General features: G+C 36.7%; 1 protein-coding gene across 1 annotated transcript in view; it reads left to right on the forward strand.

Moving 5' to 3' along the window:
* The window catches only part of LOC150094048 (synaptogenesis protein syg-2-like), a 255,756-nt gene that overhangs the window by 142,131 nt on the left and 85,986 nt on the right, over positions 1–27,639 (forward strand). Inside the window, exon 4 of the mRNA XM_090412942.1 lies at positions 15,394–15,720. Within this exon, the coding sequence (XP_090269068.1) occupies positions 15,394–15,720 (327 nt within the window). The remainder of the gene's footprint in view (positions 1–15,393; positions 15,721–27,639) is intronic.

Consider the following 27,639-nt stretch of genomic DNA (forward strand, 5'->3'; position numbering starts at 1 on the left):
CTCCAGAATTGGGAAAGAAATTACGGATTTTTAATAGGATGGTGCTAGTGACCTGCAACATAATCTGCAGGGTATCCCCATCCCAAGACCAAGAAACGCTAACTGAGATCCAGGAAGCAAATTGCAGGAAGTCAAAGAGCGTCGAAATGTGGTGTCAAAGGGTTTCCGCTTAGCAGTGGAACGTACACAGCCTCGGTTCGTAAGACGTGCCGTACGGGATTTGAGCCGAAGTTTTACGCAATATTTTGAGATTCTGCATTGCTGCCTACGTTATGGAAGAGCCATGTCTCTGTGAATACGAGGGTGGTCTGAAAAGTTCTAGGCCTAACAATGAAAAAAAGAATTTATAATTTCAAAATTATTTTTATTTTTCAACATAATCTCCCTTAAGAGTAATACATTTATTCCAGCGATGCTCCAGCGCCATTATCCCGTTCCTGTAGTTGTTCTAAGTAAGATCTGCAAAATACCCCTCTACAGCTGCAATCAGCTCAACCAACTTCTTGATTCGAAGAAAAACCCTGACCAGCAAGGAAGAGTTTTAGTTTTGGGAAGAGATGGAAGTCAGAGGAAGCCAAATCTGGGGAATAGGGTGGATGTTGCAACAGTTCATAGTGCAGATCTCTTAATTTTCCCATTTCCAAAATGCATTGTCCTGATGAAAGATGATTTTTTTCATCTCCAAACTAAATCTTTTCTCACGAATTTTTTTCTCTAGTCTGGTTAAAAGATCAGAATAATAACCCCCGGTTATTATTTTACCCTTTTCAAAATAATTAATAAACAAAATGCCTTTAGCATCCCAAAACACCGATGCCATGACCTTTCCTGTTGATGGAACCGACTTTTTCTTCTTTGGCGCTGAACAACCGGCTTCTGTCCACTGTTTTGACTGATGTTTGGATTCTGGTGAGTAATGGTGAATACAAATCTCATCCGTAGTAATAAATCGACGCACAAAATCAGTTTTATTCTTGTTAAAACGCTCCAACCACTGTTCAGAGATTTTCGTGCCAGTAAGTTTTTGATCTGCTGTGAACAAACGCGGCACCCATCTTGCGCAAAGCTTTTTTCATTTGCAATTCTTCATGCAAAACATATCCTACACGTCCTTTTGAAATGCCTATAGTCTCAGCAATTTCGCACTTTGACTCGCCGGTCATCCAACACCATATCATGCACTTGATCAATAATTTCTGGTGTTGTTATACTTTTTGGACGTCCTTGACGTGGATCATCTTCAAGGCTGGTAGGCCACGTTTAAACTCGGCAGCCCATTTCTTAATTGTCGAAAACGAAGGAGAAGAGCGCCATAAACGTTTATGAACTTCGAATGAATTTCCTTTGGCGTTAAACCTTCTTTTACAAAGAATTTTATAACCGCACGATACTGAATTTTATCGATTTCAAGGATATAGACAACACTTTTGCTTCAGTCAGCTGTATAAAATAATCTACTTGATAGAATGACCTGCAATTTTACATGGATGCTTATGTATCAACGTAGAAAAAAAAACCTTACCGATAATGTTGCCATCTATTGTCGAGGCCGAGAACTTTTCAGACCATCCTTGTATAAAACTGTGCCATATTATATGATAACCAAATGCGACGGAAATTGCTTGAGCTGCACAGAGCATCATCTCAGTCCGACAGAACACTTTGGGGACAAACTAGAACTTCAGGAATTAGCTAGATCATCGCATTTAAGAAGAAAACTCGATTGATGGTCATGTTGAATGAAGTTTGAATAATCCAAAATTCTTTCAATAGAGCGCTCGTGTGTGTGAGAGAGAGAGAGAGATTAATTAGAATTGATCCTTCAACATAGAGATATGTGTGCGTCTTTCTTAAGAATAGCACAAATTCCTTTTGACCTTCTGTGTGGTTCATGAATACATTGAAAACTATTTTAATTTATGTACATGATCTGTTTAAATGCTCTGCAAATTTATTATTTGAATTTTTAAATTATTCGCATAATTAATATCTTAATTATATCCGAAATATTAACAAGTGTATTAAAATTCGAAATTGTTAGCTAAAAAAAAGCTGGAATTCTTTGTTAATAGATAATTTGCATTTGAGCTTCGCAACAATACAGGAGGGAGTGGTCGCGGGGAATGGAATTTCTGCAATTCGTCAACAGAATCGAACGAATGGAATTCTTACTTAAAGAAACTCAATTTTCGTTAATTAAAATTTAATACCCTCGGTAAGTGTATATTAAAGTCGACTGTTTTTGTTGTGTTCATCCTCTTCGGACCAAAGAATAATCGCCTACGTAATTAACAGTAAGTTCTGGAAAGTTAATAAAAACCCAAACTTGAATTTTCACCTTTTTCACCTTTAATTACGGCAGCAATAATCGCCGCTGATGCCTGATTGCCGCTCGTAAAAGATATTTTCGTGTAAACTCGAACTAATTAAGCGAAATTTTATTTATTTGTCAATGTTTAGCAGAAGCGAGAATTTCTCGAATTTTTGCATTTAATTTTGGAGTCTCGCGACCAAAGCAGACGATCGAGAATCCTTGAAATGTGCAAAATATTTACTCGCGTATGTCAAATGGACGTTTTGCATTTCGATCATTCCAAAAGCCGTGGAGTCATTCGATACGTCAAATGCTCTGCACCGAAATGTCACAAAGTCTCATTCATCCCTGTCTCTCTCTCACATACACACTTCTATCTTATTCTTTCCTTATTTCTTGCTTATTCTCTCTTTCACACACACACACACACACACACACACACACACACACACACACACACACACACACACACACACACACACACACACACACACATTCTAACTTTTGTGTTTTCCTTATTTCTTGCTTATTCTTTTTATGGTGTCCATTATAAATGGACACCATAAAAAGGCGAAGAGTAAACATACCACCAACAGACTGGCTGTTGACTGTCATTTGAAATAATCTTAATAAAACATCACTTATAAGTTAAGTCGTCCCAACTGTGCCATTTAGGAATACTTTCAACTTTATTTCCAGAAACACAACCTACGCTATTGACATCTGTAAACAGTAAACTGTCTTTCTTCTTCCATATTGTGAAGAACAGACGACTTTACTGTTAACAAATTATTTGAGATACTGTCAAAAATTCTTCGTATTCCGCTATGGCAACAATATGTGTGAAAGCGAGCAAGATACTTATCAGATTGTTACGTGTATTTCATTGTTGACAGCTACCACTTACTAATTTACGTCTAAAAATAATCACAGAAACAAGTGGCAGACAGACAAACCAGTTGAATTCTAGTTAATCACGTTATCCTGACAAGAAACATTGTTATCACGAGATTCTCTTTACAGTTATGTTAATCACTCATTGTTATTTCTCTGCGCGTGCAAGGGCTTTATTTTGGGAAATTTCATACAAGTCGTTTCACATTTCCAGAGCACATTTCACAGTCCTTGCTTTCTATCTACACACAGTTCATAATTTACGTGTAAACGCATCATAGAAATGCAATCCTTACAGCTGTCCCGTAATGCTCAATGATGTCCACACAGAACCACGTCGGTGCTGCTGTTGTTTGATTGATGATCCCATGAGATATGAACGTAGAATCGAAATTTGGTAAACATAGTTTGTATCGGCTGAACCTAACTCCGAATTCGAAATACATATCCTTCAAATAACGTCGTGAAAAGTTCGTAACTTTTAGCGCGTGCATGCTTCTGCACCAATCCGCTGTAGGTTCGAATCACTCCTTGGATACGGATGCGATTGACTTCAAGATCCCTTTTCAAACTGCATGCGAATTGACATGTTCAAGTATCTTTAAGGATATATTCACAAGATGTGTGGTTAAAAAGTACTTGGGTCTCAAAATGCACTAACCGGGAGAATAGAAAAGACTGCAATAGGAAAAAAAAAAAAAAAAAATATATATATATATATATATATATCCGGGCAAGCAAGGCATGAAACTAATGTACCATATATGTTAATTATGTGCTTCCCGGTCATTTTGTCTATTCTGGAGTAAAGAAGAAAAAGAGAAGTTTGCCGGAGGCGGCCCTGCCACTCTACATCAGCTGCTGGGAGAAAACGCAATCACCTTGTGGATTCGGGTTGCACTTTCGGATGCTTCAAGAAAAAAAAAATTTTTTTTTTCATGTAACAGTTCAGATACTGCCCACTATCTCCTCAATTGATCAATCCGATCAAAAAGTGTTCGAGTTCAAATTTGTGCTCGACAGGATTCTTTGCTTTCAAATTTACAATTATTTCACTGAACTTTTTAACATTGCAAAAAAGAACTTATAATTCAAGTATAAATTTAATTTCCTGTTTTATTGTAATATATTTCAAAATCACATATATTTAAAGTATTATATTAATCAATAATATTTATTTTATTACTTACACGTATGATCAAAAAATATAAAACCTTCTTTCAAATGTAGCCCATTTAAAATTAAAAAAAAAGTAATTTATAAATTAAAGATGGCAAGAAATTATATTCTTGATTTAATCCTTTATCCAAGTGTAAGCAAACAAAATTTGCATGCGAAGTTTCTTCATGACCAGGCCAGTTGTAAAAATGTATGCAAGCTAATGGTTTCACATTAATCAACTTAGAATCCCATAATGCAAAGCACGCATCCTTTCAGATTATATATGCTATGCATTATAGGAGGGAGCCATTACCCAGACAGGATTCGACCTTTGTACAAGTAAAGGATCATCTTCAAAAGTAGACGAGTCATCACATCGCTCTAATCTCGGTGAGTAACCCGAAGGGTAATTTTAACCCTTCGATCACTGAAAGATACTCAGCGGTGGTTTTGCTCGGTGACAGGCAAATCCTACTACCAAGCAGAACCGCACGTCTCCAAAGAACCCCGATAAGGCTACACCAGTAGAGGCTATACCATAGGCGATTATCTAATGGATCCAATGTATAAGGGGTGTCTCCAAAAATAGGCGATCCTTCAGATAACTATAACCCAAATAAGTAACCGGAAAGATCCTATAACTCACTATATATTAAACTGAGCGATAGTTCTATGGACAAAATTCTTTGCATACCACTGAGGACTTCAGAGGCCTCAGTGGTATGCAAAGGCCATCACCAAACCAAGAATCAACCTCCATAATCCGTTAGCCAGAACCGCTCATCTCCCAGGGCAAGGCATCCACCAAAGAGCCTCGATAAAGGCCACTGTCCAGTATCTACATACTTGCGAGTGCCCTAAATAGGGTATCTGTCTGGAAAATACCACCTGAAAACAAGCAGAACTCTGGCCCAGAGCAACCTGAGGCAAGTACGTAACCACCCAGACCTTCGCTCGGTGAAGAAGCAGACAAGCCGCCAGGGCGCACTGTGCTATCTTTCTTTTTTTCAGGGACCAGCCAGGGTGACCACTCAGCAAAAATATTTCGTACTAACTTATTCAGAAAACAGGTACTAGATCTAAAAAAAAAAAAGTACTACATTTTTATTTGCTTTCATTTCATTCACTCTATTTAGGGCATTTTACGGTGTTATTCCTTTATTATCATAGATGAACTCAATGTAAAACCTCTAAATTAACACATGTATAACAAATATGAAAAGAAAAGAAGTCAAAACTCACCTCACTGTAGTCATCTATGAGTCCAAGAGCTGCAGTTGTCAATCATCATAACAGAAGTCTCAATTGTAACTCTAGCACCTCACATGTGTTAACTTACCATATAATTTTTAGTCTCATTTTAGTGGTTCAAATAATATAACATTAAAGTTTCAGTTATTTATTATGCTATTTACATATACATAGGGATTTCCACTCACAAGAAAACCACTGGAAGTATTTATTCATTATTTTATCAGATTTTGCTAAATTAATTAACTCTTCAGAAACAGTAAAATCTTTGGTTGATAATGTTTCAATTTTTCTTTTGTCAAAAGGAGTCCATTTTATCAAAAGAGTTTTATTATTATTTTTTTTTTGAGATTTCATTGCGTGATTCTACAGCCAACGCATTTTTTTATAAGATAGTTACATTTAATGCGTCCACACTCTATTTTCTTAGCAATTTCACTATTAGGAGCAATTGTTTTCAATAGAGTTGGAAGAGTACCCATAAGCCACAAAAGCAAATTGTATTCGACATCCAGGACCGTTCCGTTGGTTTGCGACTCCCGAGTGCAAAATTTTTGTGCCGCCCCTTCCATTAAAAATTAAAGGATCCCGAAGTACAATATCACGTTACGAATCATTTTATTATACTGCACATTAAGAGGAATGTATATTAAAATAAAGAAAAAAACAAATAGTAAAAAAAAACTTACTTTTATATAATAAACAAATATACTCCTGTAATGTAACATGGAACACGACAAGAAAAGAAGAAGAGACCTCTCAGAATAACTCAGCGTGCAATGGAACGTAGGATTTGTAACATCAACAAAACGGAACATGTTAGAATCACGGAACTAAGAAAGAGATCAGGCATAAAAGATATGGTAACTGCAGTATATGAAAGCAAGATGAGATGGGCAGGTCACATCGCCAGACTCAGGAAAAACAGATGGACATATGCAATATTCAACTGGCAACAAGAATAAAGAGAAAACCAGGAAGACCACCTACAAGATGAGAAGATCCAGTGGTGAAATCTATGAGGATAACATGGAAGAGAGAGTGGCTCAAGATCGAGATCATTGGAGGCATCTTTGTGACATACAATCATGGAGAAATCCTGTGTGAAACACAGGTCCATCAAGAAGAAAACTCGAGAAATTCCTAGAATGTTTGTTCACTGTGCTGAGAGCAGTGATTAGAGTAAGTTGTGTTGAAGCTCGTACCATTTATTTAACTGCCCAGCGACTCAGCCACTCACTGAAATCTCGCATTCGAAGGTGACACATATGCACAAACAGTTCAGTGTATTATTTATTCCCTATTTTTTATGAACGTGTTCGATTATATCGCCCCTAAATTGTGCCGCCCTGGTTCTTTACACCCCCGTACGGAAGGGACCTGTCTGCATCATATGCACATAATCTTAATTCTGCCTCTTTAATTTATTTTCCCGACTGATATTTGGACCTGAATTTAAACAACGACATTATACCTGGTGAGCTTCTTTTAGATTCTTTTAGTGTTTTGGAGTGTTTGCATAACGAATCAATAGACATTTGCTACCATTAATGCTTATATCACAAAATTTACAATAAGCAGTGTGTTCTTTACTTTTACCTGAATAAATCCAGGATTCAAGAAAGGGATCCTCCAACCATTCTTCTTTGGATTTTTGCTTATATGATTTTTTCATCTTTTTAGATGAGCCTTGCAAACTTGAGTTTGAATCATAACTAGCATCACTTTCTCTTTTATCTGAATTACCTGTGTGAGAAGCGGTTTCTTGTGAGTGGGAAGGGCTGACATTGATATCTTTACTTTCAATAGCTCGTTTATATACTTTAATAACTCATGCACTACACATTTTCTCCTGAGATTTAGAATCAAATTTAAATTTAGAACGTTTTTCTTGTCACTTGTCCATGTTTAAAAGTAAAATCTAAATAATAATATTTTCCATGAAGAATTAAACAAGTTTTTTTTTAATAAAAGTAATAAAAACACTGGACTTATAACGCGCGAGAAGTGTTTGAACAACGAAGAATATATTTTCATTGGCTAATGCCAGTCATATTGCCTGAGTACGGGATCGTTGGTGAAAGAGAGAAGACTAGCAACAGCGAGAGGAGTACGAAAAAAAGAGAAATCATATTCTTGTGTCACTAAATATATGACATATGGGGAGGTGGGAGAGGAGAAAAATATTCAACTCACATGTCTAACTCTCATGTCGTTATTATTATTATTCGGAAGGGAAAAAAGTACTAGATCTGTTGGTGAACGTACTAGAACACTAAAAATTTATAAAACGTACTAGATCTAGTACGAAAGTACTAGACTCAATCCATTTTCCTATATTTTGAATATACACTTATTAAAAAGGTGCATTATTTAATTATTAAAATATCTAAATTAAATCAAGTTGTTGAAGATTTTTTTATTTTATTTATGAATTAAATTAAAGATGTCAAGATTTCTATTCTTATTTAATCTTTTATCCAAGAGAAAGTAAACAATATTTGTGTGTGAAATTTCTTCACAACTAGGCTACTTGTATATATAATCTAATCCAAAGTATTTTAATAATAAAGTGTTACACCTTTACACTAATTGTATATGGGAAATATATAATTTCTTTTTTACTTCCACTTTGGTATCTCTCCTACTGATGATGTTTTTAATAATGTTCGTCTTTGGGTTCGCTTACTTCCTGGGAAGTAGAGAGGTTCTTCTCGGTGGCAAGTTTTTGCCTGTCACTGAGTGGAGTCACCGCTGAATTTCCTATCCTGGAGTAATTCGGGTCAGGAGTGATGAGTTTCGTGGTGATCCTTTAGGGTCACTCAATGAGATTAAGAGTGATCTAGTGAATCACTCAGAATTTTTGGAGAGGCATCCCACGCACTTTAACATATCTCAATAAAGGTCGAAACTAGTCTAGGTAGTGAGTGGCCTTTCCCATAATGCAGAATATTATACATCCCAAAGGACGTGTGCTTTGCATTATGGGATACTAAATCGATTAATGTGAAGTCATTAGCCTCGATATAACAAGGAGCCTTGACGTGCAACTTAACGCGATTATATTCTTTGCTTCTGCTTGGATAAAGAATAATTTCTTAGTATCTTTAATTTAATTTAAATTATTATTATTTGACTCCACCAGACTCATCTAGGGAGGGCGCCTCTACTGTACAGCTCTGTCTCCGCCACTCAATCCACCAACTGACCGCGGCTACACCAACGACATCTACCGCCGACCACCACCACTAGTATTTCCATAGATCAATGTTTCTCAAACTTCAGACCCCCGCGTATCCCTCATTTAATTTTCATTATTACCAAGTACCCCCTTATCAAAATAATAATAATAATAATAATAATAATAATAATAATAATAATAATAATAATAAATAATAACGTATATTTCATTGTAAATGTCTATTTTATTTGAATTTATATGTATATATAAACAAAAAATATGATTTATTTTTAATAGAACAAAATTTATAAAGATAATGTAAATTTTATTAAGAAATATATGCGTTTAAAATTATTATTTTTTTTTAAACAATGATTCCATGCATTAATGAGGAATAGCCGAAACTTGCTACGTTCCCCCATGAAGACCTTTCACGTACCCTCGGAGATATGCGTACCACACTTTGAGAAACATTGCTATAGACAATCACAAACATCCATGCTCGCGGCGGATTCGAACCCGCAGCCTTTTGCCTGGAAAGCGGATATGCTAACCACTCGGCCAGCCAGGCTGGCATCCAGGTGAAAATACTTCACCAATTGAAAATTTATGTTTTCATTTAATTTTATCAACTATTATCCATTTGATTGCTTCCACTCTTACAGGCTAAAACGAAAAGGAAAAAAATTAAAAGGATGCGCCGCGATTTTTAGAAGTTTGATTCTAATAAGGTGAAGATTTATTTTTGTCTCAATTTCTTAGAGGAAGCTTAGAGGCACCTGCTTTATGAACTTCACTGTGTATGGGGATCTTCTAGAAACATTAAAAAGAAAAACAGCCACCGTTTGAGTTGCGTTGTTCGTGATTTCGCAGACTATTAACATTAATCGTAGTTCATTAAAAAATCAAATAAAATAAAATCAACAGACATCAGACAGACGTCGGCAAATGCACGAACCTTAATTCCAGTTTCATAATTCTGTTTTGTTAGGTAAACACAAAATTGCCTTAGCAATTATTACTGTGACAGGAGTGATTCATTTCTGGCTAAAGTTAGTTTGTGGGTTGCCATGGTTGCTGTCGCGTTATGTATACCGAACAAACAAACGCACCAATTGACTGTTAAGCGGAATTGCTCACCCCGCCGTCATTTTGACGTACCTCCGAATGGTCTGTCGTTACAACTGTAAACAGAGAGGGATTTTAGCGTTGGCAAAAACAACAGCAACCCTCGTATAAAAAGCAACCCTCGTATACAAACGATCACACACGCAATCCTTTTGGACGACACAGAAGTTTCGGCGAATCATAAAAAAGTCGTCGAGATCTGTAATCGTTTAAAACACAATACACTCCTGTGTGTGTGTCTTGAGACTTTTATGTCAAGACGTCTGAAGAAAGGAATGCTTTACGAAGTCAACGAGGCAATTACGGAGAGCAAAGAAGTAAAAACACCACCACAGAAACAGCGGAGCAAACGAAGAACACCGCCGATATGAAAAGTTTACTTAAGGAGAGAACAAATAAGAAATGCCACAAGAGAAAGACGTGACTTAACATTTTCAAGAAGAAAAATATCATCCCCAGAAAGCACAAGACAAAAGCCTCCTTGCGTTCTGTTTACCTTTCAAAAACATCCTGACGCTGCTTTCTCGAGAAAACTCACAGGAAATGCTGTTTGTATTCGTGTGTTTCTTTACATATTTTCCCCGACGTTGAGGGACGTCGAAACATTTTAAACGGCTTAATTCAATAGCAGCTTGCAAGAACAGCGAAAGCAAATCCCATCAGAAACTTTTTGTTTGGAACGATGTGCGAGGCTACTCCGGCTTCGGGGGGCCCCACTCTTTATGGAATATCATTGTTATTGAAAGTCGACACGAAACCTGAAGGGAATGCATATGCGTTGACAAAGAAATGGATGCTACTCCTCGCAAAGACGGATGCGAAAGCAAAGCCAGTTTCGTATACCTTTTGGTATTGCGTTTATAGCTTGTGCTTTCAATAAAGTGGACAGCCAGTGTAAGTGTTCGGCCGGGCCGTACTTAAAGAAAAAATAAAACTGAGACGACTCTTGTCTGATCCTATACTTTACGTATCAGGAAATAAAAATCTTATTTTAATGAAGCGAGAGAAGAAATCTAGCCGAGATATTTTGCATAATGAGTGAAAGCCGTCTTTATTTCGGAGTTTGAGGTGCACAGATGCATTTATAATTCAGGAAATAATTTGAATTTTGTCTTTCACGTTGTCCTTGAAGGCGAAAGTGGTGCTCAAAGCGGTGTGAAGAAACTTAATAAGTATGCTAATACTTAAATAGATATTAATATTCAAATACCTATTAATATTTAAAGAGATTACTTGAGCGATGCGCGAATGGAAAAAAAAAAGGAAAGAAAAGAAAAAGCGAGTGTGCTCTTAAAAGAGTTTTGAGGATTGTCTTTATTCCTGCGAATCAATTTAGCTGTAAATGAGAATGGTTGGCCTCTTTCTTAAGGCGAAAGAAAAAACATATTACCAATGTATAACACGTAAAGCTCCGTGAAAGCAAAGTATTTGGACCTTTTTAACGCCTACTGTGATTCTTATAGTTTATTTGAAAAAGTTCAGCTTTTGATGTGAAAACATTAAAGGCTATTTGAGTAATAACTCTGGGAAATTTCCACAATGGAAAATTGTTCCGAATTAGAATTCTGTAAACAATGTAAAGTCTTTTAAATTAATCACAGTCAGAAATAAATGAAATATTACAAGCTTGACAACAATGGAAAGTCGTCCCAATAATGATTGTGAAAACAACAATGTAAATTCTTTTGAATGTATCACACTCCGAATAAGTTTGAACATTTCCAGCTAGTCTTTGCAGAAAACACGAGAACCCGTGGCCCCTTTGGTGCTGCCGGTATTAAAGGCTTCGAATCCCACTTAGAAAATAATTGAATTAATCTGCTCTCCCCGTTAAGTAATAATGGTAGTCGATGTTATTAATGTTTAATTAGCAGAAAATGTGCAGATACTCGTTTTAATCTTTATATTAAAGCCTCCTCTGTGTTTAACCTCCTCTAGCTGTCCATTAAGCCAATTGTAGACATAAATCTTGCGAGTGTTTCAGAAAAGATATTCCAGAACATTATTCAACGTATTGCACGGTTAGTTTTGACATGCGATATGCAGATTAGCGTTTTAAGTCTGTGCGAATACCCTCCATCGTTACCCCCTCTCCCATTCTCTTACTGATCGTTAAGAAAATTACAGCAGAATTTACTCTGCTAAGTAGATATTTCACATCTTCGGCATGCTTGCTCGCCTTTAATTATCAATCACAATGTCCAAAACTTACTGTTTAAAGAGCACAGTTAAGATTGGGACATTATAAAATCGTAAATAATTTTACCGCAATCAGAACCTTCGGTTGGTTTTGATGCCAGATGGCGCTATCAGCTGCTGTAACATACATATCTTTAGGCCGAGACAATGAGTTTGATTTAGACGAAGATTTCATATTGTAGATCAAAACCAAACAAATGAAGAAAAACACAATGATAGTGACTGGTGCAATAAGTTTTAGATTTTAACAATCGATGTATGAGTCAACAATCTAATGTGCTTAGCAAAACAATCATGATCAAGGTCAGCAATCGGTTTCGTACTAATTAGATATTTATTGAAGTTTTATTGCAAAAAGAGATAACCATAAGTAATAGTACACTGTTAAATAAAAAAATGGAAGAATTCGAACTTGATCCAACGTAGAGGTGACACGGTTGGCAAAGAGATCCAAAGTGCTGTGTTGTGTTGCTAATTATGTTCGTCGTGCTAATTTACATAAACTAAATGGTTTCGAGAGACGCGGAACTCATTCGGTAATGATTTAATTAAGAATTATCTCTTTCTAATGATTACAGATATAGGCTAATTTGCAGGTGGAAGCTTTTCTGTATTCGTCCATTCCGGAGTGGCATCCATTAAGCAGAGAACAGCAATGTTTGTGGAAAGGGTAATGAGTCTCTCGTGGAAATTCATGATGTGGCAACTTATTCATCTCGCACTGATTAATGCAGTTCGAGTTACAAGCGGAAAAACGGTTTGGTATCTCAAGAAATGTGATAAGCATCGTCCTGTCAGTTACAGGGATCGGAAACGAGTGATTTTTATGATTCTGCAAAAAACGGATTATCGGAATTCTAAACGCCGAATGAACGAACTAATTTTTTCAGCCAGCTTTTCGCATTCTGGATACTTGGAAGATGTATAAGCCATCTTTAAAAGGAATACGAAACATAAAATCCATCAACAATTAGGTAATACGACAATCCGATTACATTGCTCCATCGAGCCATGAAAATCGGAATCTCATAGTTCAGAATATCGATTGAAGTGAACCACCCCCGATTGGAAACCATTGTCCGTGTATTGTTTAAAACTTTGTCTCCATGCATACCTAGCACATATATATTTACACCAAAAAGATCGTGTTTTTTTTTTTAAATAGAAATCGGTTGTTGTCCACATCTGCATCTTTATCTATGGTCTCTTAATCTGGGATATTTTGCGTGACTCCCACTCACGCAAGTTGTAAATCTATGGTATATTAGCGTAGGGGAACGAAGAGAAGTTTGTTTTTTCAGAGGCGAAACTTGGAACTTTATCAAAAGCCACATTATACCTCCAATAAGCAGGGAGATGGTGTTACGCAGGGTGACGAAAATCGTCTTTCATCTCATGACTTGTGTGCAACGTGTAAAGACGCTAATCCGTATAACGTGTAATGCGTTATCTTGCAGCGATTGACAAGCAAACATTGTTGCAGCTTAGTGTAGCGGAATTTTGACAGATTCGTAGCGATATTTTGTCTTTTCTGGTTGGTAACAGCCAGTAACCAACATTTTTATTTTTTTATTATATTATCCCATGGTATTATTACACCAGATCATAGAGGACAAATTCATGTATTTTGTACAGCATCTTTTCTGGGTTGTTATAAAGTTCACATTTAGAAATGTTCATAGAAGTTAGTAAATGAATTGGTGATGCTTCCTCGATGTTACAGATGGAGAAGATTTTTATGCAATTGCTAAACTTGATTGGTCTTGTGTGGCCGCTCTTGAGGCGAGAGATCATGGTAATGGCACAGCGATTAAACTTGGAGTTGATGGTAGCTCCTGGTTTTTTCTGCTGAATACCAGTGGCGAGTGATGTGTAACCAAAAATAGAACAGCAGATTAGCAATTGTTTATCAGAGCTCGCGATTGTGAGAAGCACAAAGAAAATCGTGTCTTATATTTTTGGTTTATGTAGGCTGCTATTTCAACTATGGATAAGTACATTGGTACCTTCTTTAACCGAAAAATAGCTCGGATGACACTGATAATACAAAACGAGTTTGTAATGACAGTTTGTGTGTAGTTTCTGAAGAGAAAGAAGTCTGTAAGGAATCCACAGAAACACAGGATTCCCATCAGTTGAAATGCGATAATATTAATGCGTTGTATTTAATGTTTCTGGTGGAGTGGAAGAGGAGGTATGATGGCTTTAACTCTACCAGAATAAATAAATAAATAAAATTTAAAAATGTTGCGACAATCTAGCAATCGCCTCACTTTTATGATCCTTACTTTAAGGGCCCCGGAGCTTATTCTTCTGGAATTTAACCACTGCGCCACACACAAATGGATACGTACCAACTCTGTCGACAAATGCCACCATGCCAAGTAATCAAAATTGCATACAATAATCCAGAGAAAATGTGATCGAAGTGATTCTTCGATGTGGCCTTCACCACTCCGTCAGTGTGACTGCGCACGTCTCTTGCTACTCCCAATTCCTTGCAATGTAGTGTCATTCTATTGTATCAAATCTATCAGCTGGCTGCAAAACCGATCAATCAGGTCACGATTCCCTCTTGGATACAGCATGTGAGTCATGCCTCGTATCCCACTTCTCTACTGTGCGTCATCAACAAACAGCTGACTGCTTCTTTTCAAATCGCTTCAACAATGGACGTACAACTTGAGCCAGAATGACTCAAGGATAGAATCTTGCAGCAATCCAGCGACCATCCTTTTAGACTGAGACGCTATTCACGTCTTCACTTAGTAACTCCCCATGCGGTTCTTCGACACACTTACTGTATACTTTACATTAGCAATTGTAGTCCTTATCCTTATAAGGACTGGCTTAAAGGGGCGAAGCAAGAATGCTTTTCATCTTCCCCGTTATCTGTACAGGACAGTATACGGATAAGGTTTTATTGAGCTATTAAAGTTCTGATCATGGCAGGAGGGTAACAGCAATAGCCGAGCCTCAATTAGAACTTCATTGGCTACAGCATTGCCACCCATTACCCTCCAAAGATATTAATTACCGCATCTCACGGTCGATTCATAGTTCCTTCCTTCCCCTAGCAATTGTAATTACTGATTCATTTTATTTGAATATAAATTATTATAAATTAGTTTCAGTGTATGAAGTAAATTTTAATAATTTCAGAAATAGTTCAAAATTAAACATAATACTTCTTATATTTTGCTTTTTAAAAAAGAAATTTCTTTGCAAGTCAACTAAAGGTAATATTATTTATTTTATTTTGCAGTTGTTCCCTCCCATCCAGTATTACACGTAGATGGTGCACAGGTTCAGAACGGCACCAGTGTGGGACCATACACCGAGGGATCAACGTTCGTGCTGGACTGTAAATCTTCAAACGGTAGACCCGCCCCTCAGGTGACGTGGTGGAACGTCTCGAAGTCTCTGCCAATGAAAACGTCTGTGACATCGAAGGACGACGGCACCAGCGAGGTGGTTTCGACCGCGCGATTCGTGTTGTCTCGTTGGGATTTGGGGACGAGGTTGGAATGCCGGGTCGAGAGTACCGCTACTGTGATTCCCCTAGTGAAGTGGATTAAACTAGACGTTCATGGTACGTTTACGGTACGTTAGTTTGACATTTAGTGGAAATTCACTAAATACCGTGAATCAGCGGCTGCTGACAGCGTATTTATTGAATGCCGTATCAGATTATTTATATTACATTTAAATTATATCTAGAAAACACCACGGGAGACAGCAAGATTGCTAAAATTAACGCTCGTTTAAACTGGTAATCATCAGAAAGCGAGAATAAAATAAAATAAAATAAAATAATAATTAATAACATAATGCAGATCAAGGCGTTATTTCTTTTCAGTTCATTTCTCGGCATTTTATATATATTTCGAATTAAATTTATTTATTTTTATGTGTGAAATCAATTTTTAGTTTTCATTTTTATTTAGTTTATTTATTATTCAAATTACGTGGTTATTGAATCTAACATCACTTCAAAGCCGAATAGAGAAACTACAAGAGTTTCATGCCAAATATAGAAACTATAAAAGTTTCGACGGATCCAGGCGTAAACCAACCTTTCACGACAGGGGCAACTCGTAAGAAAGGCGGGGTAAGCTCTGTTCACTATCCTTAGTATTTCCCATAATGTAAAACACATCTGCTAGCGAACATGTATGATGTTAGTTATATACATTATGGGAAATACTAAGGATAGTGAACATAATTTACTCCACCTTTACTACGAGTTGCCCCTGTCCTGAAAGGTTGGCTTACGCCTGGATCCGCCGAAACTATTATAGCTTCTATATTCGGCGTGAAACTCTTGTAGTTTCTCTATTCGGCTTTGAAGTAATGTTTGATTCAATATCCGCTGAATTTGAACAATTTTGCATCGCCGAAGTGAAGCCTTTAGGCTCTTTTTTTTCAGTAGTTTATTTATAATTATTTTAGTCCTTTTAATCTTAACTGTTTTCTCTGAAATAGGCAGAGTATATTGCTCCTCGCGGATCAATATATATTTATTTCATATCCCGATATAAAATCACTTTCTCTAATAGAATATTATTTTATTTTATAGTATTTATATTTTAATTTATGTATCTGCATCTCAGGCGAAGATATAAATCTCAAATCCAGTACTTATATTACTCAATAATCTCAATAAAAATATTCTAATATGTATTCTTAATAATGTAACCTTTTCGTGTAATAGTATCATATTATCCAGCACACCACTTCATAGTATATATCAAGAATTTGATATCGATTGCTTTATACTATTAAGAATATAAGAAAACAATTTCAAAGAAATTGGAAATATCTTTAATTTAAAATCTCACAAAAGAAAGGTATTCTGAGAACAATATTAAAATATAACAAACACTAAACTTTTTATTGAATAAGATAGTTCATAATCAACAATTACACCCCATACCTCACAGACAAGACCTACTCAAGAGGAGGAGGCACTGCCATCTTTGTCAAAAGGAACATTAAACATAACGCAGTAGCTAAGCCCTAAACAGAACAGGAATAGAAATATATACGGAAAACTCAACAGTATCATGATCTTTGCAGCCTACAATCCGCCAAATAAAAAACTCCTTGAATCATATCTGGATGAAATACTAAATGCAGGTAAAGCAGTAATCGTAGCTGGAGATTTGAATACCAAACATTCCACATGGAACAGCAGAAATTCAAATATCAATGGCAGACTACTGAATTCATATACCACTACAAGAAACATGACAGTAATAGGACCTACAGAACCGACACATTACGGAGCAACCGGCCGTCCAGATGTACTTGATACATCTGGACGGCAATACTAAAAAACATTACGCACAGCTATTAAATACAAGCAGTCAACGACTTAAGTTCTGATCACAACCCCCATCATATTGCAACTAGGCACCATACAAGATTTAACAGAAAACACCACCTCCTTTATAAACTGGAAACAATTCCCTTCCCGGAAAACCTTGGCCCAGTACCACATATAACATCCACTGAAGATATAGAAAAAGAATATATGATCCTTCGAAAAGCAATTACATCACAGGTAACAAATATAACCAAATATGCACCACCAAATAAACTCCCAGAGGACATAAAATGTCTTATCCGAGAGAAAAACAGGTTAAGAAAACAATATCAGAGAACAATGGATCCCGCAGATAAGCAGGCAGTTAACAGATCAACAAATCAGGTTCGGTATGCCGTAATTGTGATAACTGTGTCACAACGAAACCAACTTTGGAATAACAAAATACATAATTTAAACACAGAGGATAAGTCATTGTGGAGAATAATGAGATCACTTCGTTCGAAACGTTACACGCTTCCTCCAATCCAAGGTGAATATAGAGTCGCCTACAGTGATGAGGAAAAAGCAGAAGCATTTGCAGAGAGCTTAGAAAGACAATGCAGCCCCAATTTACCAAAATAATTCAAAATGCCTCACTCCAATCCAACAACAAATCCGTGTCACCAACACAAATATATGAGATCATAAGAAAGCTAAATAAAAAATATGAGATCACAAGAAAACTAAACAATAAAAAGGGTCCGGATGGTATAACGAACAAGGCGCTCAATCTACTCCCACGTAAAGGGGGTTATGCATCTGGTAGCCATCATTCGGCTAACTTATTTCCCAGAGTGATGAAAGCTTGCGGATGTCTTCCTAATTCCAAAAATTGGAAAAAATACACAATTTCCACAGCACTATCGACATGTCAGCCTTCTATCATGTGTACGCAAGATAGCCGAACGCGCTATACTAACACGGATTCAAGAGGCAACAGATAACAACCACGTCATACAAGAAGAGCAATTCGGATTCAGAAAACAGCATTCTACAACTCTCCAAATTTACAGAATCATTGAATACATCACCGAAGGGTATGAATGGCCCCAACATTCTGGCGCAATCTTCCTGGACATAACACAAGCGTTTGATAGAATTTGGCATCATGGTCTAATTTTTAAGCTACACCAAGTAGGAATCCCACTAGTTTCTACTTATCAAATCATGTCTGAATAACAGAAAATTTAAAATAAAACTCAATGGAATCAGAAAGGAGATTCATGGCAGGAGTCCGTCAAGGCTCTCTGCTATCTCCCCTACTCTTCTCTATATACAAAGCATATCTCTCCAAGTTGTCCTCATCCATCACCCCCCCTCTATGCCGATGACACAATTATCATAGCCAGATCCCTCCGTTCACATCTGGCCACAAACAAGCTTCAGAGAACAGTCAATGAATTAGAGAATTGGTACACCAAAATGGCGTATCGCAATTAACCCAGAAAAAAGCTCTGCAGTATTTTTCACCAGACGTAAAGCAGAACCGAACACAAATATACAAATGTTTGGAAAAATCATCCCTTGGCACAACTCTAACAAATATCTAGAAGTTCATCTTGATAAACGCCTAAATTTCAAGACACACATAAATAGTGTCTCCACTAAAGTAAGTCAGAAAATAGTACAGCTATATCCACTTTTGAATAGGAACAGCTTCCTAAACATAAACAACAAAATTCTCCTCTACGAATCTGTGATAAAATCTCAACTTACGACTCATCAACTTGGGGATACACAACTAAAAGAAACATTAACAGATTACAGACAATCCATAATAAATGCCTAAGAATGGCATTTAATGCCCCTTGGTTCATCAATCTCCAGTCATACCAAGAAGCCAACCTTCCAGATATCAAGACTTGCATGATAGGCATTGCAGAACAATTCTTCACAATCACAGATATATATATATATATATATAAAGCAGGATTGTCATTTTATGATGACAATTATGATCGAAATAAATATAGAACACCTCTTGCCAGAGGATTTCTATGCATTGATTACATTGATTCCTTCACAAGGACTTTTTTTCCCTGTTTTCTAACATTTAGCAAACTGAAAAGTTCTTATTCGTGCTAAGTTTTTGTTCTTGGACCCTTGATTTACCCTCTGTTTATTTATTGAAGAAAAAAAATTACGGTTAATTGAACTATTCAGAGTGAATGAAATTCGTGTACATAAAAATCGAATAGTTGAATTCCTTATGATGTGAAGATTGGAATTGTAGATTTTAGTGCAAGTGAAAAATGGAAAAGGACCCTTTACTGGAGTCAGAACCGTGGTGTGAATAGAAAGGAAAGCGTATCCTTTCCCGTACATGAACAATAATCTTAATAATTCGTATAAAGAAAACATTCTGGGTGTACTCAGTCGTCAAATTAAAGAAAAGTTCTTGCGAATGCAAAATTAAGTAGTTTAACTTGCTTATATTATTATTTTTTTTATATATATCCATCCCAAACACCAAAGCCCACAAGACCTATCGCACACTAGTGCTGCGTGGAATAGAAGAAAGGAGGAGTCTTTCATGTTGTAATGTTTGTGGAAGGCAGAGTGGGGGAGATTGTAAGTATATGGAATGAAAGAAGAGACGGTGAAGTTGGTTCGATGACTTTGAAGATGGCTGTAAAAGTTAGTTAGTTAATTGTGTTGGTTAGCAATGGCTCTTGTTTTAATGATTTTGGAGGAGAGATGAGGAATAATAGTAGCCAATTCAGAAGAGCACTGTCCATGTGTCCATACATCTGTAGAAGAGGCAGAAACTGAACGACTGTGAGAGAGGGATTGAAGTGGATCTGTGAGAGAGGGATCATTAATTAGCTAGACTGTCCACTTCTGGATAGAATCGAGCAATCTTAGAGGATTTTGGTGCACCACTTCAAATATGGGAACATATTTGGGGTGGTGCACCTGAAGATCCATTTGCAGAGTGGGGAACGCAGACCATACGATGACAACATTAATTACACAGCAATTCATTCTGAAATGAATTTTCGCACGTTCCTTTGGTCAAATTTCATACAAATTCGTCAAGTGATTTTGTCCCATGGACAGAGGATGCATGTAAAGTATGTTGTTGCGTTGAATTTTACTGTGTCTTCCATTCAATATTTCAACGCAATCTGTCCGACATTTTGGGTCATCATATCATGTTATGGACGGAGAACCAACAGTTACAGACCAAATGTTTTTTTCGCTTTGAGATTTTAAGTCGAAATCTCCCCATGAAATCCAAAAATATTTCACGGTTCTTCGAATGAGCATCCGAACCAACTGCAGGCCAAGTTTCGGTGAGCAGGGTGTACCACAGGACGGAGAGAGGCCTCTGCTTGTTGTGTTCCCATTCATTTCGCACAGGATTTCCAGAACGTTCTACGAAAGTGATTGACAGAAACAGTCTGGCCCATTCGTTCTCATAATAATGCTAAAGGAAAAATGCACGAAAGAGGAATTGTTGGCAGACGGAAGATAAGAATGAAGTAATGAAAGATACAAAATGTGCAAATGTGTTGAGAAAGGGACACATTTTCTTTTAAGAAAATGCAATCTAGCAGTACTATCTGTGCAATCCAGTCTTTGGACGAACGCACTTCAACGATGTCCCATTTGTGGGATGTTGAGTTTGTAGCAAACATTTTTTTATGCTTAACGAAATAGTATAAGTTCCATAAAATATATTTCTTCGAGCGAGAGTCTTTTGCTGTTACCTTAAGAAATCGCGCCTCGGGTAGGATATGAAGCGTGGTACAAATTGCCTGTTGCTCAACGTAAATACATTTTGATTTCCAAACAGATAAGCACCCCAAGGAGACTTGAGATCTCTCTTGCAAGAGATTTACGATTCGAATGGTTGCTATTTTCCCCCTGATGGCCTTCGTAAGACAATCTGATGGATATGTTTTGAGTTATTTTATTTTTCCGCTATGCTCGGCACCTTTTAACACGGCCTTGAAGGACCCGTACTGTCGGAAAGGAGCACAATATTGCGAGAAAGAGGGATCATCGTTTGGTGTCGACGATCGTTGACTAAAATGAAGAAAGTGGACTTTTCTCTCTCTCTCTCTCTCTTTTCTCCCCTTGAAGTGAAATATTTACGTTTCTTCAAAAATATACTCCTATTTGGCCAATAAACGCAATGACGCACGCGCAAACTTGTATTTAGCGTATCTTCCGGACCAGATTTTCTAATTCGAAGCTTCTAATATCAATTTCCGAAGCTCTTCTGTTCTTTCGAAATCGTACGAAACACGGTCAGAGGCCGAGCTTTTATTTCACGGAACTGCTTTATCATTAAACTCCCACGAGGTCTGGGTGGGGCTGCTCCTTTTGTGACACACTCCTATTGCGTGCAGCTCAACGTTGGACCGTTAGGAGTAATTGTCTGAGGTGTCCCAGTTCTATCATTGCTTCGTCCACTATTACCGAAGAACACATTCGGCAGATCAATTGATTCCTTCTTCACCCAAGCCTTTAAATGCGCTTTATCAAACCCAGTTTCCTCCCACTTCGGTTCATAATGATGCAGATGCTATTAGAAATGACTTTTGTGCGCCATCCAGCTCATTCTTTTCCCAGTTTATAACTTTTGTTCTTTCCTCACATTTCCTGAGAGGATTCATTCGTTCGCTGACTGCTCTTAGCAACAATTCTTTGTTCAGAACAGTTAGATCATAAATTCAGTTCATTAAGTCTTTGCCAACTTGAATTTCAAATCACTTATCAGAGTGATGGCAACTTTTGTGTGTCACACACGTCGATGTTTGCAATCCGAATAGAAGACAACGCACTGTTTCAGGTCGCGTATTGCGCACCAGATGACGAAATAATGTCTTGATACATATCTTGTAGTGGCTGTTTCGATTACTTCTTCCTTGGGGTGGGGGGACGGACGGACAAATAGGTTAGCTGGGTCTGGAGATGGTGTGTGTTGTGACTTTTCCATTACCTTTCCTCACGGCTGACGTGACGGTTAAGTACGGTTATTCCGATGAGCGATTGGTCATCAAGCCTTCATTATTTAGGTCTTTTATTGTTCAAGATGTGTCGCAACAGTCAGTGAAAGTCAACTACTGTACAAAATAATGTTTATGCATAAAGAAAAATGTCGTGTGGAAAACTAATTCATTCTTATACCATCACATTTTCTCTTCCCTTCTCATATTCATAAATTAGTAACCATCGACAATTTACGTATGCCGTCCTGTTTTGGGTTAGCGTATCCGGCTGCAGATTCAGATCCATCCTGCTGCTGAAGTCATGAATGTCTGTGATTGCCTTTAGGTTGGAAGTGAAATTCACAGCCGGTGTGAGACCAACAATCACCCCGCTTATTGGAGACCTGAAGCAGCCTGGAAGTTCAATGTTTAGTATATAGAGGAGGGACTCCGGAGCATTTTAAAAATAAATAAAATATAAAAGTACAAAAAAGACAGCCACTGGCTCCACCATTGGCTCTAATACACTATATGTATTCATCCTTTTTTTTGGGGGGTGAGGGGGGAGTTACATAAAAACTAAAAATGATGTCAATAAAGTAGCCACTTATAAATTTTCTGAAAACTTCCTGCTTTCTTAGTTGGCTTACTGTTTCAGATATGAGATTTTTTAATAAAATATCGCTTATTTAATTTTTTTTACAATATAGTCAAGGATTTTGCTGTCGTTTCTGTGCTTGAAAAAAGTAAGCTGCTCTACAAACCAGCCGCTGCACACCTTTTCAGGGCTTCAATAAACAAGACAGTGGTCACACACAGCACACAGTTAAATATATCTACCACCTAAAGATTTTTACAAACATCCATGCTCGTTCGTAATTCGAATCCTTTGTTTGTTGATTGAAAACTCTACACGGATCTGGTGATCAGATCCCAGACTTGATCTAAACATACTTTAGTTATGAGCAGTCTCTGTAGCAAAGACACAAAAATTTCTTAATGCTTTATAGTCAGCATTCGAATAGGATTAAAATTATAGTTGATGTGAATATGAAAACATATTTATCACTCTAAAAAGAAAAATCACCTCAAAGCAACTAATGCTTCGAGGTGATTTGTCAGCAGTAATAACAACCAAACACTGACGTTATTTCTAAGTTAGTTTCTCTGAGGCTCAAAACTTCTTTCTTTAGTTTGATGCATACTCTGATGTAAAAACAGCATTTACTTTAAATATATGCATTAATAACTCGCCTGCAAGTGTAATTAATTACAATGGAACTCCTAACGTTTCACTGTCAAACGTATCAAACTTTTACTTGAATACATTGATTTGTTTCATCATGCAAATATTCAACTTTTTTGCAGCAATTTCGCTCAACTATTCTTGACATTACTAATACAACGTCAAGTTCGTTTAAAGCTTTCAAAAGAGCTGAAACCACAGATAAGCAAACAAAAACTTTCCATAATTACCCATATGATTTAACAGTATCCTTATCTTCAATTGCTGTGTTAGTTTCTTTTAAAAAAACTCATAAATTCTTAAGAAATTGCTACTTTTATAATTCAGTTTTCAAAAAAAAAAAAAAACTTTCTTCTTAATTGTTTGACACCAGTTGAACTGCTCGCGGAGTTCCAAAAACAATCCTCATGCATCCTTATATTTGCACATTTCATGACAAATATCATAGCGAGTGCTTAAATTATAAATCCAAAGATCATCATTACACCAATATTAAATATATTACAGCATTCCAACTAAAGTGTTGTTAATTTTTACAATTGTAATTTCTTGCAGAAAAAAAAAAAAAAAAAAAAGAAACTTTGCAACTCATCTGTTAGAATAAAAAATAAAAATAAAATCCAAATTTAATTTCAGTAATAATGGTGTTTTCGCACATCCAACAACGATATTTTCAGATTGTTGTAATGCCTTCCCGAGTCTCTTTTTGATGCAATTTAAAAATTTAATTTTAATTAAATTTTGAAGTTTTGCAAATTTTAATTTTAATTTAAAATTAAATTAAATTAAAATTTGCAATATTCCAGACCACACGGTGAAGCTAATCTCGTGACCTACCACATATAACATCCAAACAAATTAACCCCAACAGCACGAAAGCAAGTCTTTATCCAGTCTGTACCTAAAACGGTCGACAAAAGTCAGCCATCAGATTGTCGTCCCATTCCTTTCACTCAATATTCTCGAAAGTGATAGAGAAGGTCATCAACAACCAGATTTTCTATTCCTAGAAAATCATCAATTGCTCAGTGATCGCTAATATAGAATCCGCCATTGTCGGGCTATAGCAGATCCCCCTCACTAACCTTATTCACATTGGCGGACACAGGGCATGCAAAGAATGGAGAAAGCGAAGTGGCCGATATCGATATTTTCAAAGGCATTTAATTTTGTGTGGCATCTAAGCCTTCTCAACAAGCTACCATCTTATTGTGTCCATGTTGCCTTTAACGATTGGACTGCAGCTTCCTCCCTTGTCCTTAACTGTGTCGATGACTTCCTCTCATCAGATTTATTTATTGGCCTGAATTACCTTGGAATATATTCTTATACTCACACTCATCCTGCTATACATCTGTCTCTCTCTCTCTCTCTATCTTTCTCTCTAACTTGAAATTCCATTCATAGTTTTGCTGATGACATGGCTCTTCATTCCTCTTTTTCACTCGAGAAACCCTGCAGTACTCGAATAATTTAGAGCTCAAAAATCTTGCATTTCTTAGCTCTGAATTTGAGCTCTCATCAGTCTTATAGACTGATGAGAGCTCAATATCTTATAGATATAATATCTTATAGACTGATCTCATCACCACTCCACTTGGGATACAGGTAACTAAGTGAATTTCATTGCTATTAAAATACATGTAGATAATAAGACAATCCGTCTTATTACCTGCAAGAAAGCGTCTACTTCACTCCTACTTTCTTTTGATAATTTTCCAATATCCTTTGAAGATCAATTTCCATTCTTGAGCCTATATGTCGAGTCGTTACCATTTAGATGTACTTAAATATCATGGGGGGGATAATAATAAACGCCAACGAAAGGTGAAACCGCCGACTGTTACCTGGCAAATGAAATATTTAACGTAATCCAGGCTCTAGCTATTACATCAATGGCCTCTTAGAATACTGTTGTCATATTTGGAGTGGGACACCAAAAACCTTCCTATGAAATCTCAATGGTATACAGAACACGAATACGCCTAATACGTGGTCAGTCTTTCCTCCAGTCACTTTCTCATACTATCTTTGTTTCAGCATTATGCGTTTTCAGTAGGTACTTTCATGGACCTGACTCCACGGAAATGGCCACTGCCATTCTCTCTACTTTCTCTAATCAAGTAAGAACTAGCACAGCCAGTAGCCAACGTCTCATCTTCCTCCTTACTTTCACCTACCTGCGTTCTTTGGAAGATCCTTCCACATGCTGTTTTCCCCAAACGAATGCAACCGATTTTCAAGCTTTTTTTTATCTCTTTAACCACAAACGGCATTGTTATGTAATAGATCTCGTAACCCCTTAGGTGTATGTGTTGGTTCAGTATATATACTGACCCAACATATATATAGTCTTAACATCCTTCAATCGTAGTGGGGAGCATGTTAAGATATATGTCGAGTTCATGCCGTTACCATTTAGATATATTTCAATATCCTGGGGGGGGATAATAATAAACGCCAACAAAAATTGAAATGAAATATTGAACGTAACGATTTTTGCATTTTCCCCAAATGAAAATATAGAAATAATACAAACAGTAACATAAATCTCATTTATGTAATATTATAAAAGACAGGGAAACCTGAAAAATATGAGCGCGAGCTTGAACCTCTTTTTCGTAAAAATCTATCAAGTACTTTTAAGAGAAGAAAGATGAAATGGAAAAGCACGAGCCATAAAGTTTCAGTTACTATCATCTTGCAAGTTACTATCAATTTTCAATCACATGAATGAAAATTGGTGAAAAGGTTCGATTCTTAGGAAAGATATTCTACAATGTCTTACAAAGCATCGTTTTGTCATTTACTAAATTAAATAAGCATTCGAGAAATTCCTGAGCTACAATAGACTTGATGAGGCCGTCTAATTTGTGACATTTTCAAGTGGATTTCGGATGTGCTAAACTACATTGGAAGAGCACAGAAGGAGAAACATGCCATGAAGTTCGCATACTTACTCGCCCACTTTACTTGATAAACAATGCTTGTCTGTAGAGGTATAACACGTGATATTTGTGGAGCAAGCAACATTAAATGCATAACACATTGAATATTTTTCCCAGGAAATAATTCAGAATCAGATGTAAAATACAGGCTGTAAAACAAATCATCAAATCTATATGCCTTCAGCACAACGTAATGTAGATCATGCTTGTTTGCGAAGGTCATTTCCGTTGTCAAATATTGAGTAATTAGACGACAAGTGTTTGTTTGGCCGATTCAATCGAGAAGCGAATCAAAATTTGATTGGATGGGGAATACAACCTGAACTCAGAATATACACATATAACAATTCAATAGCCAGATTCACAAACAGTAATGCAGATTATTGCACAGCGAACAGCTGGAACAATGACACCAGATTAGCTAGGAGAACAAATCACACCGGAATAGAAGCGATGTATATTTTAGGTGTTTGTCAGCAATGGTCGATACTGTACTGACTTCTAATATTATAGTTATTGCGGTGAATACAACGCGAGTTCAGAGTGTGCCTGGAGATGTTCACGTATTTCAAAATGAATTGCCAAAGTGGAATATGAGCTTTATGAACTAAAACAAACTGTAATCGTTTCTTTTTTTCTTTCTTTTTCTTTTTTTCCTTTTTATTTATTTATTTATTTACTAATCTGCCATTTATCGAACTCGGTGATTCATAGTTCACCTAGAAATAATTATTCGAATTGCTTATAAGTATATATAAGTTTACGTGTAGCCTTTTTAAAATATCGTTTTACTCTATTTTTGCTTTAAACAATTTGACTTAGTTTGTAAGCGATATTAAACTAACCTGGCTGGGAAAAAATATGAAGGAAGTCTTAAGGAGATCGCTGTTTACAGCAACCATCTGCCATCGATCAGCAGGTCAAATAACCGAAGCTGGTATGCGTGTGTGTGTGTGCGTGCTTGTGAGTTATTTGAACTAATGCTTATTAGATGACATGGTTGAAA

The sequence above is a fragment of the Typopeltis vanoorti genome, chromosome 23 (assembly GCF_054136105.1).
Source record: "Typopeltis vanoorti isolate ZY-2024b chromosome 23, IOZ_Tvanoo_1.0, whole genome shotgun sequence".
Lineage (NCBI taxonomy): Eukaryota > Metazoa > Arthropoda > Arachnida > Uropygi > Thelyphonidae > Typopeltis > Typopeltis vanoorti.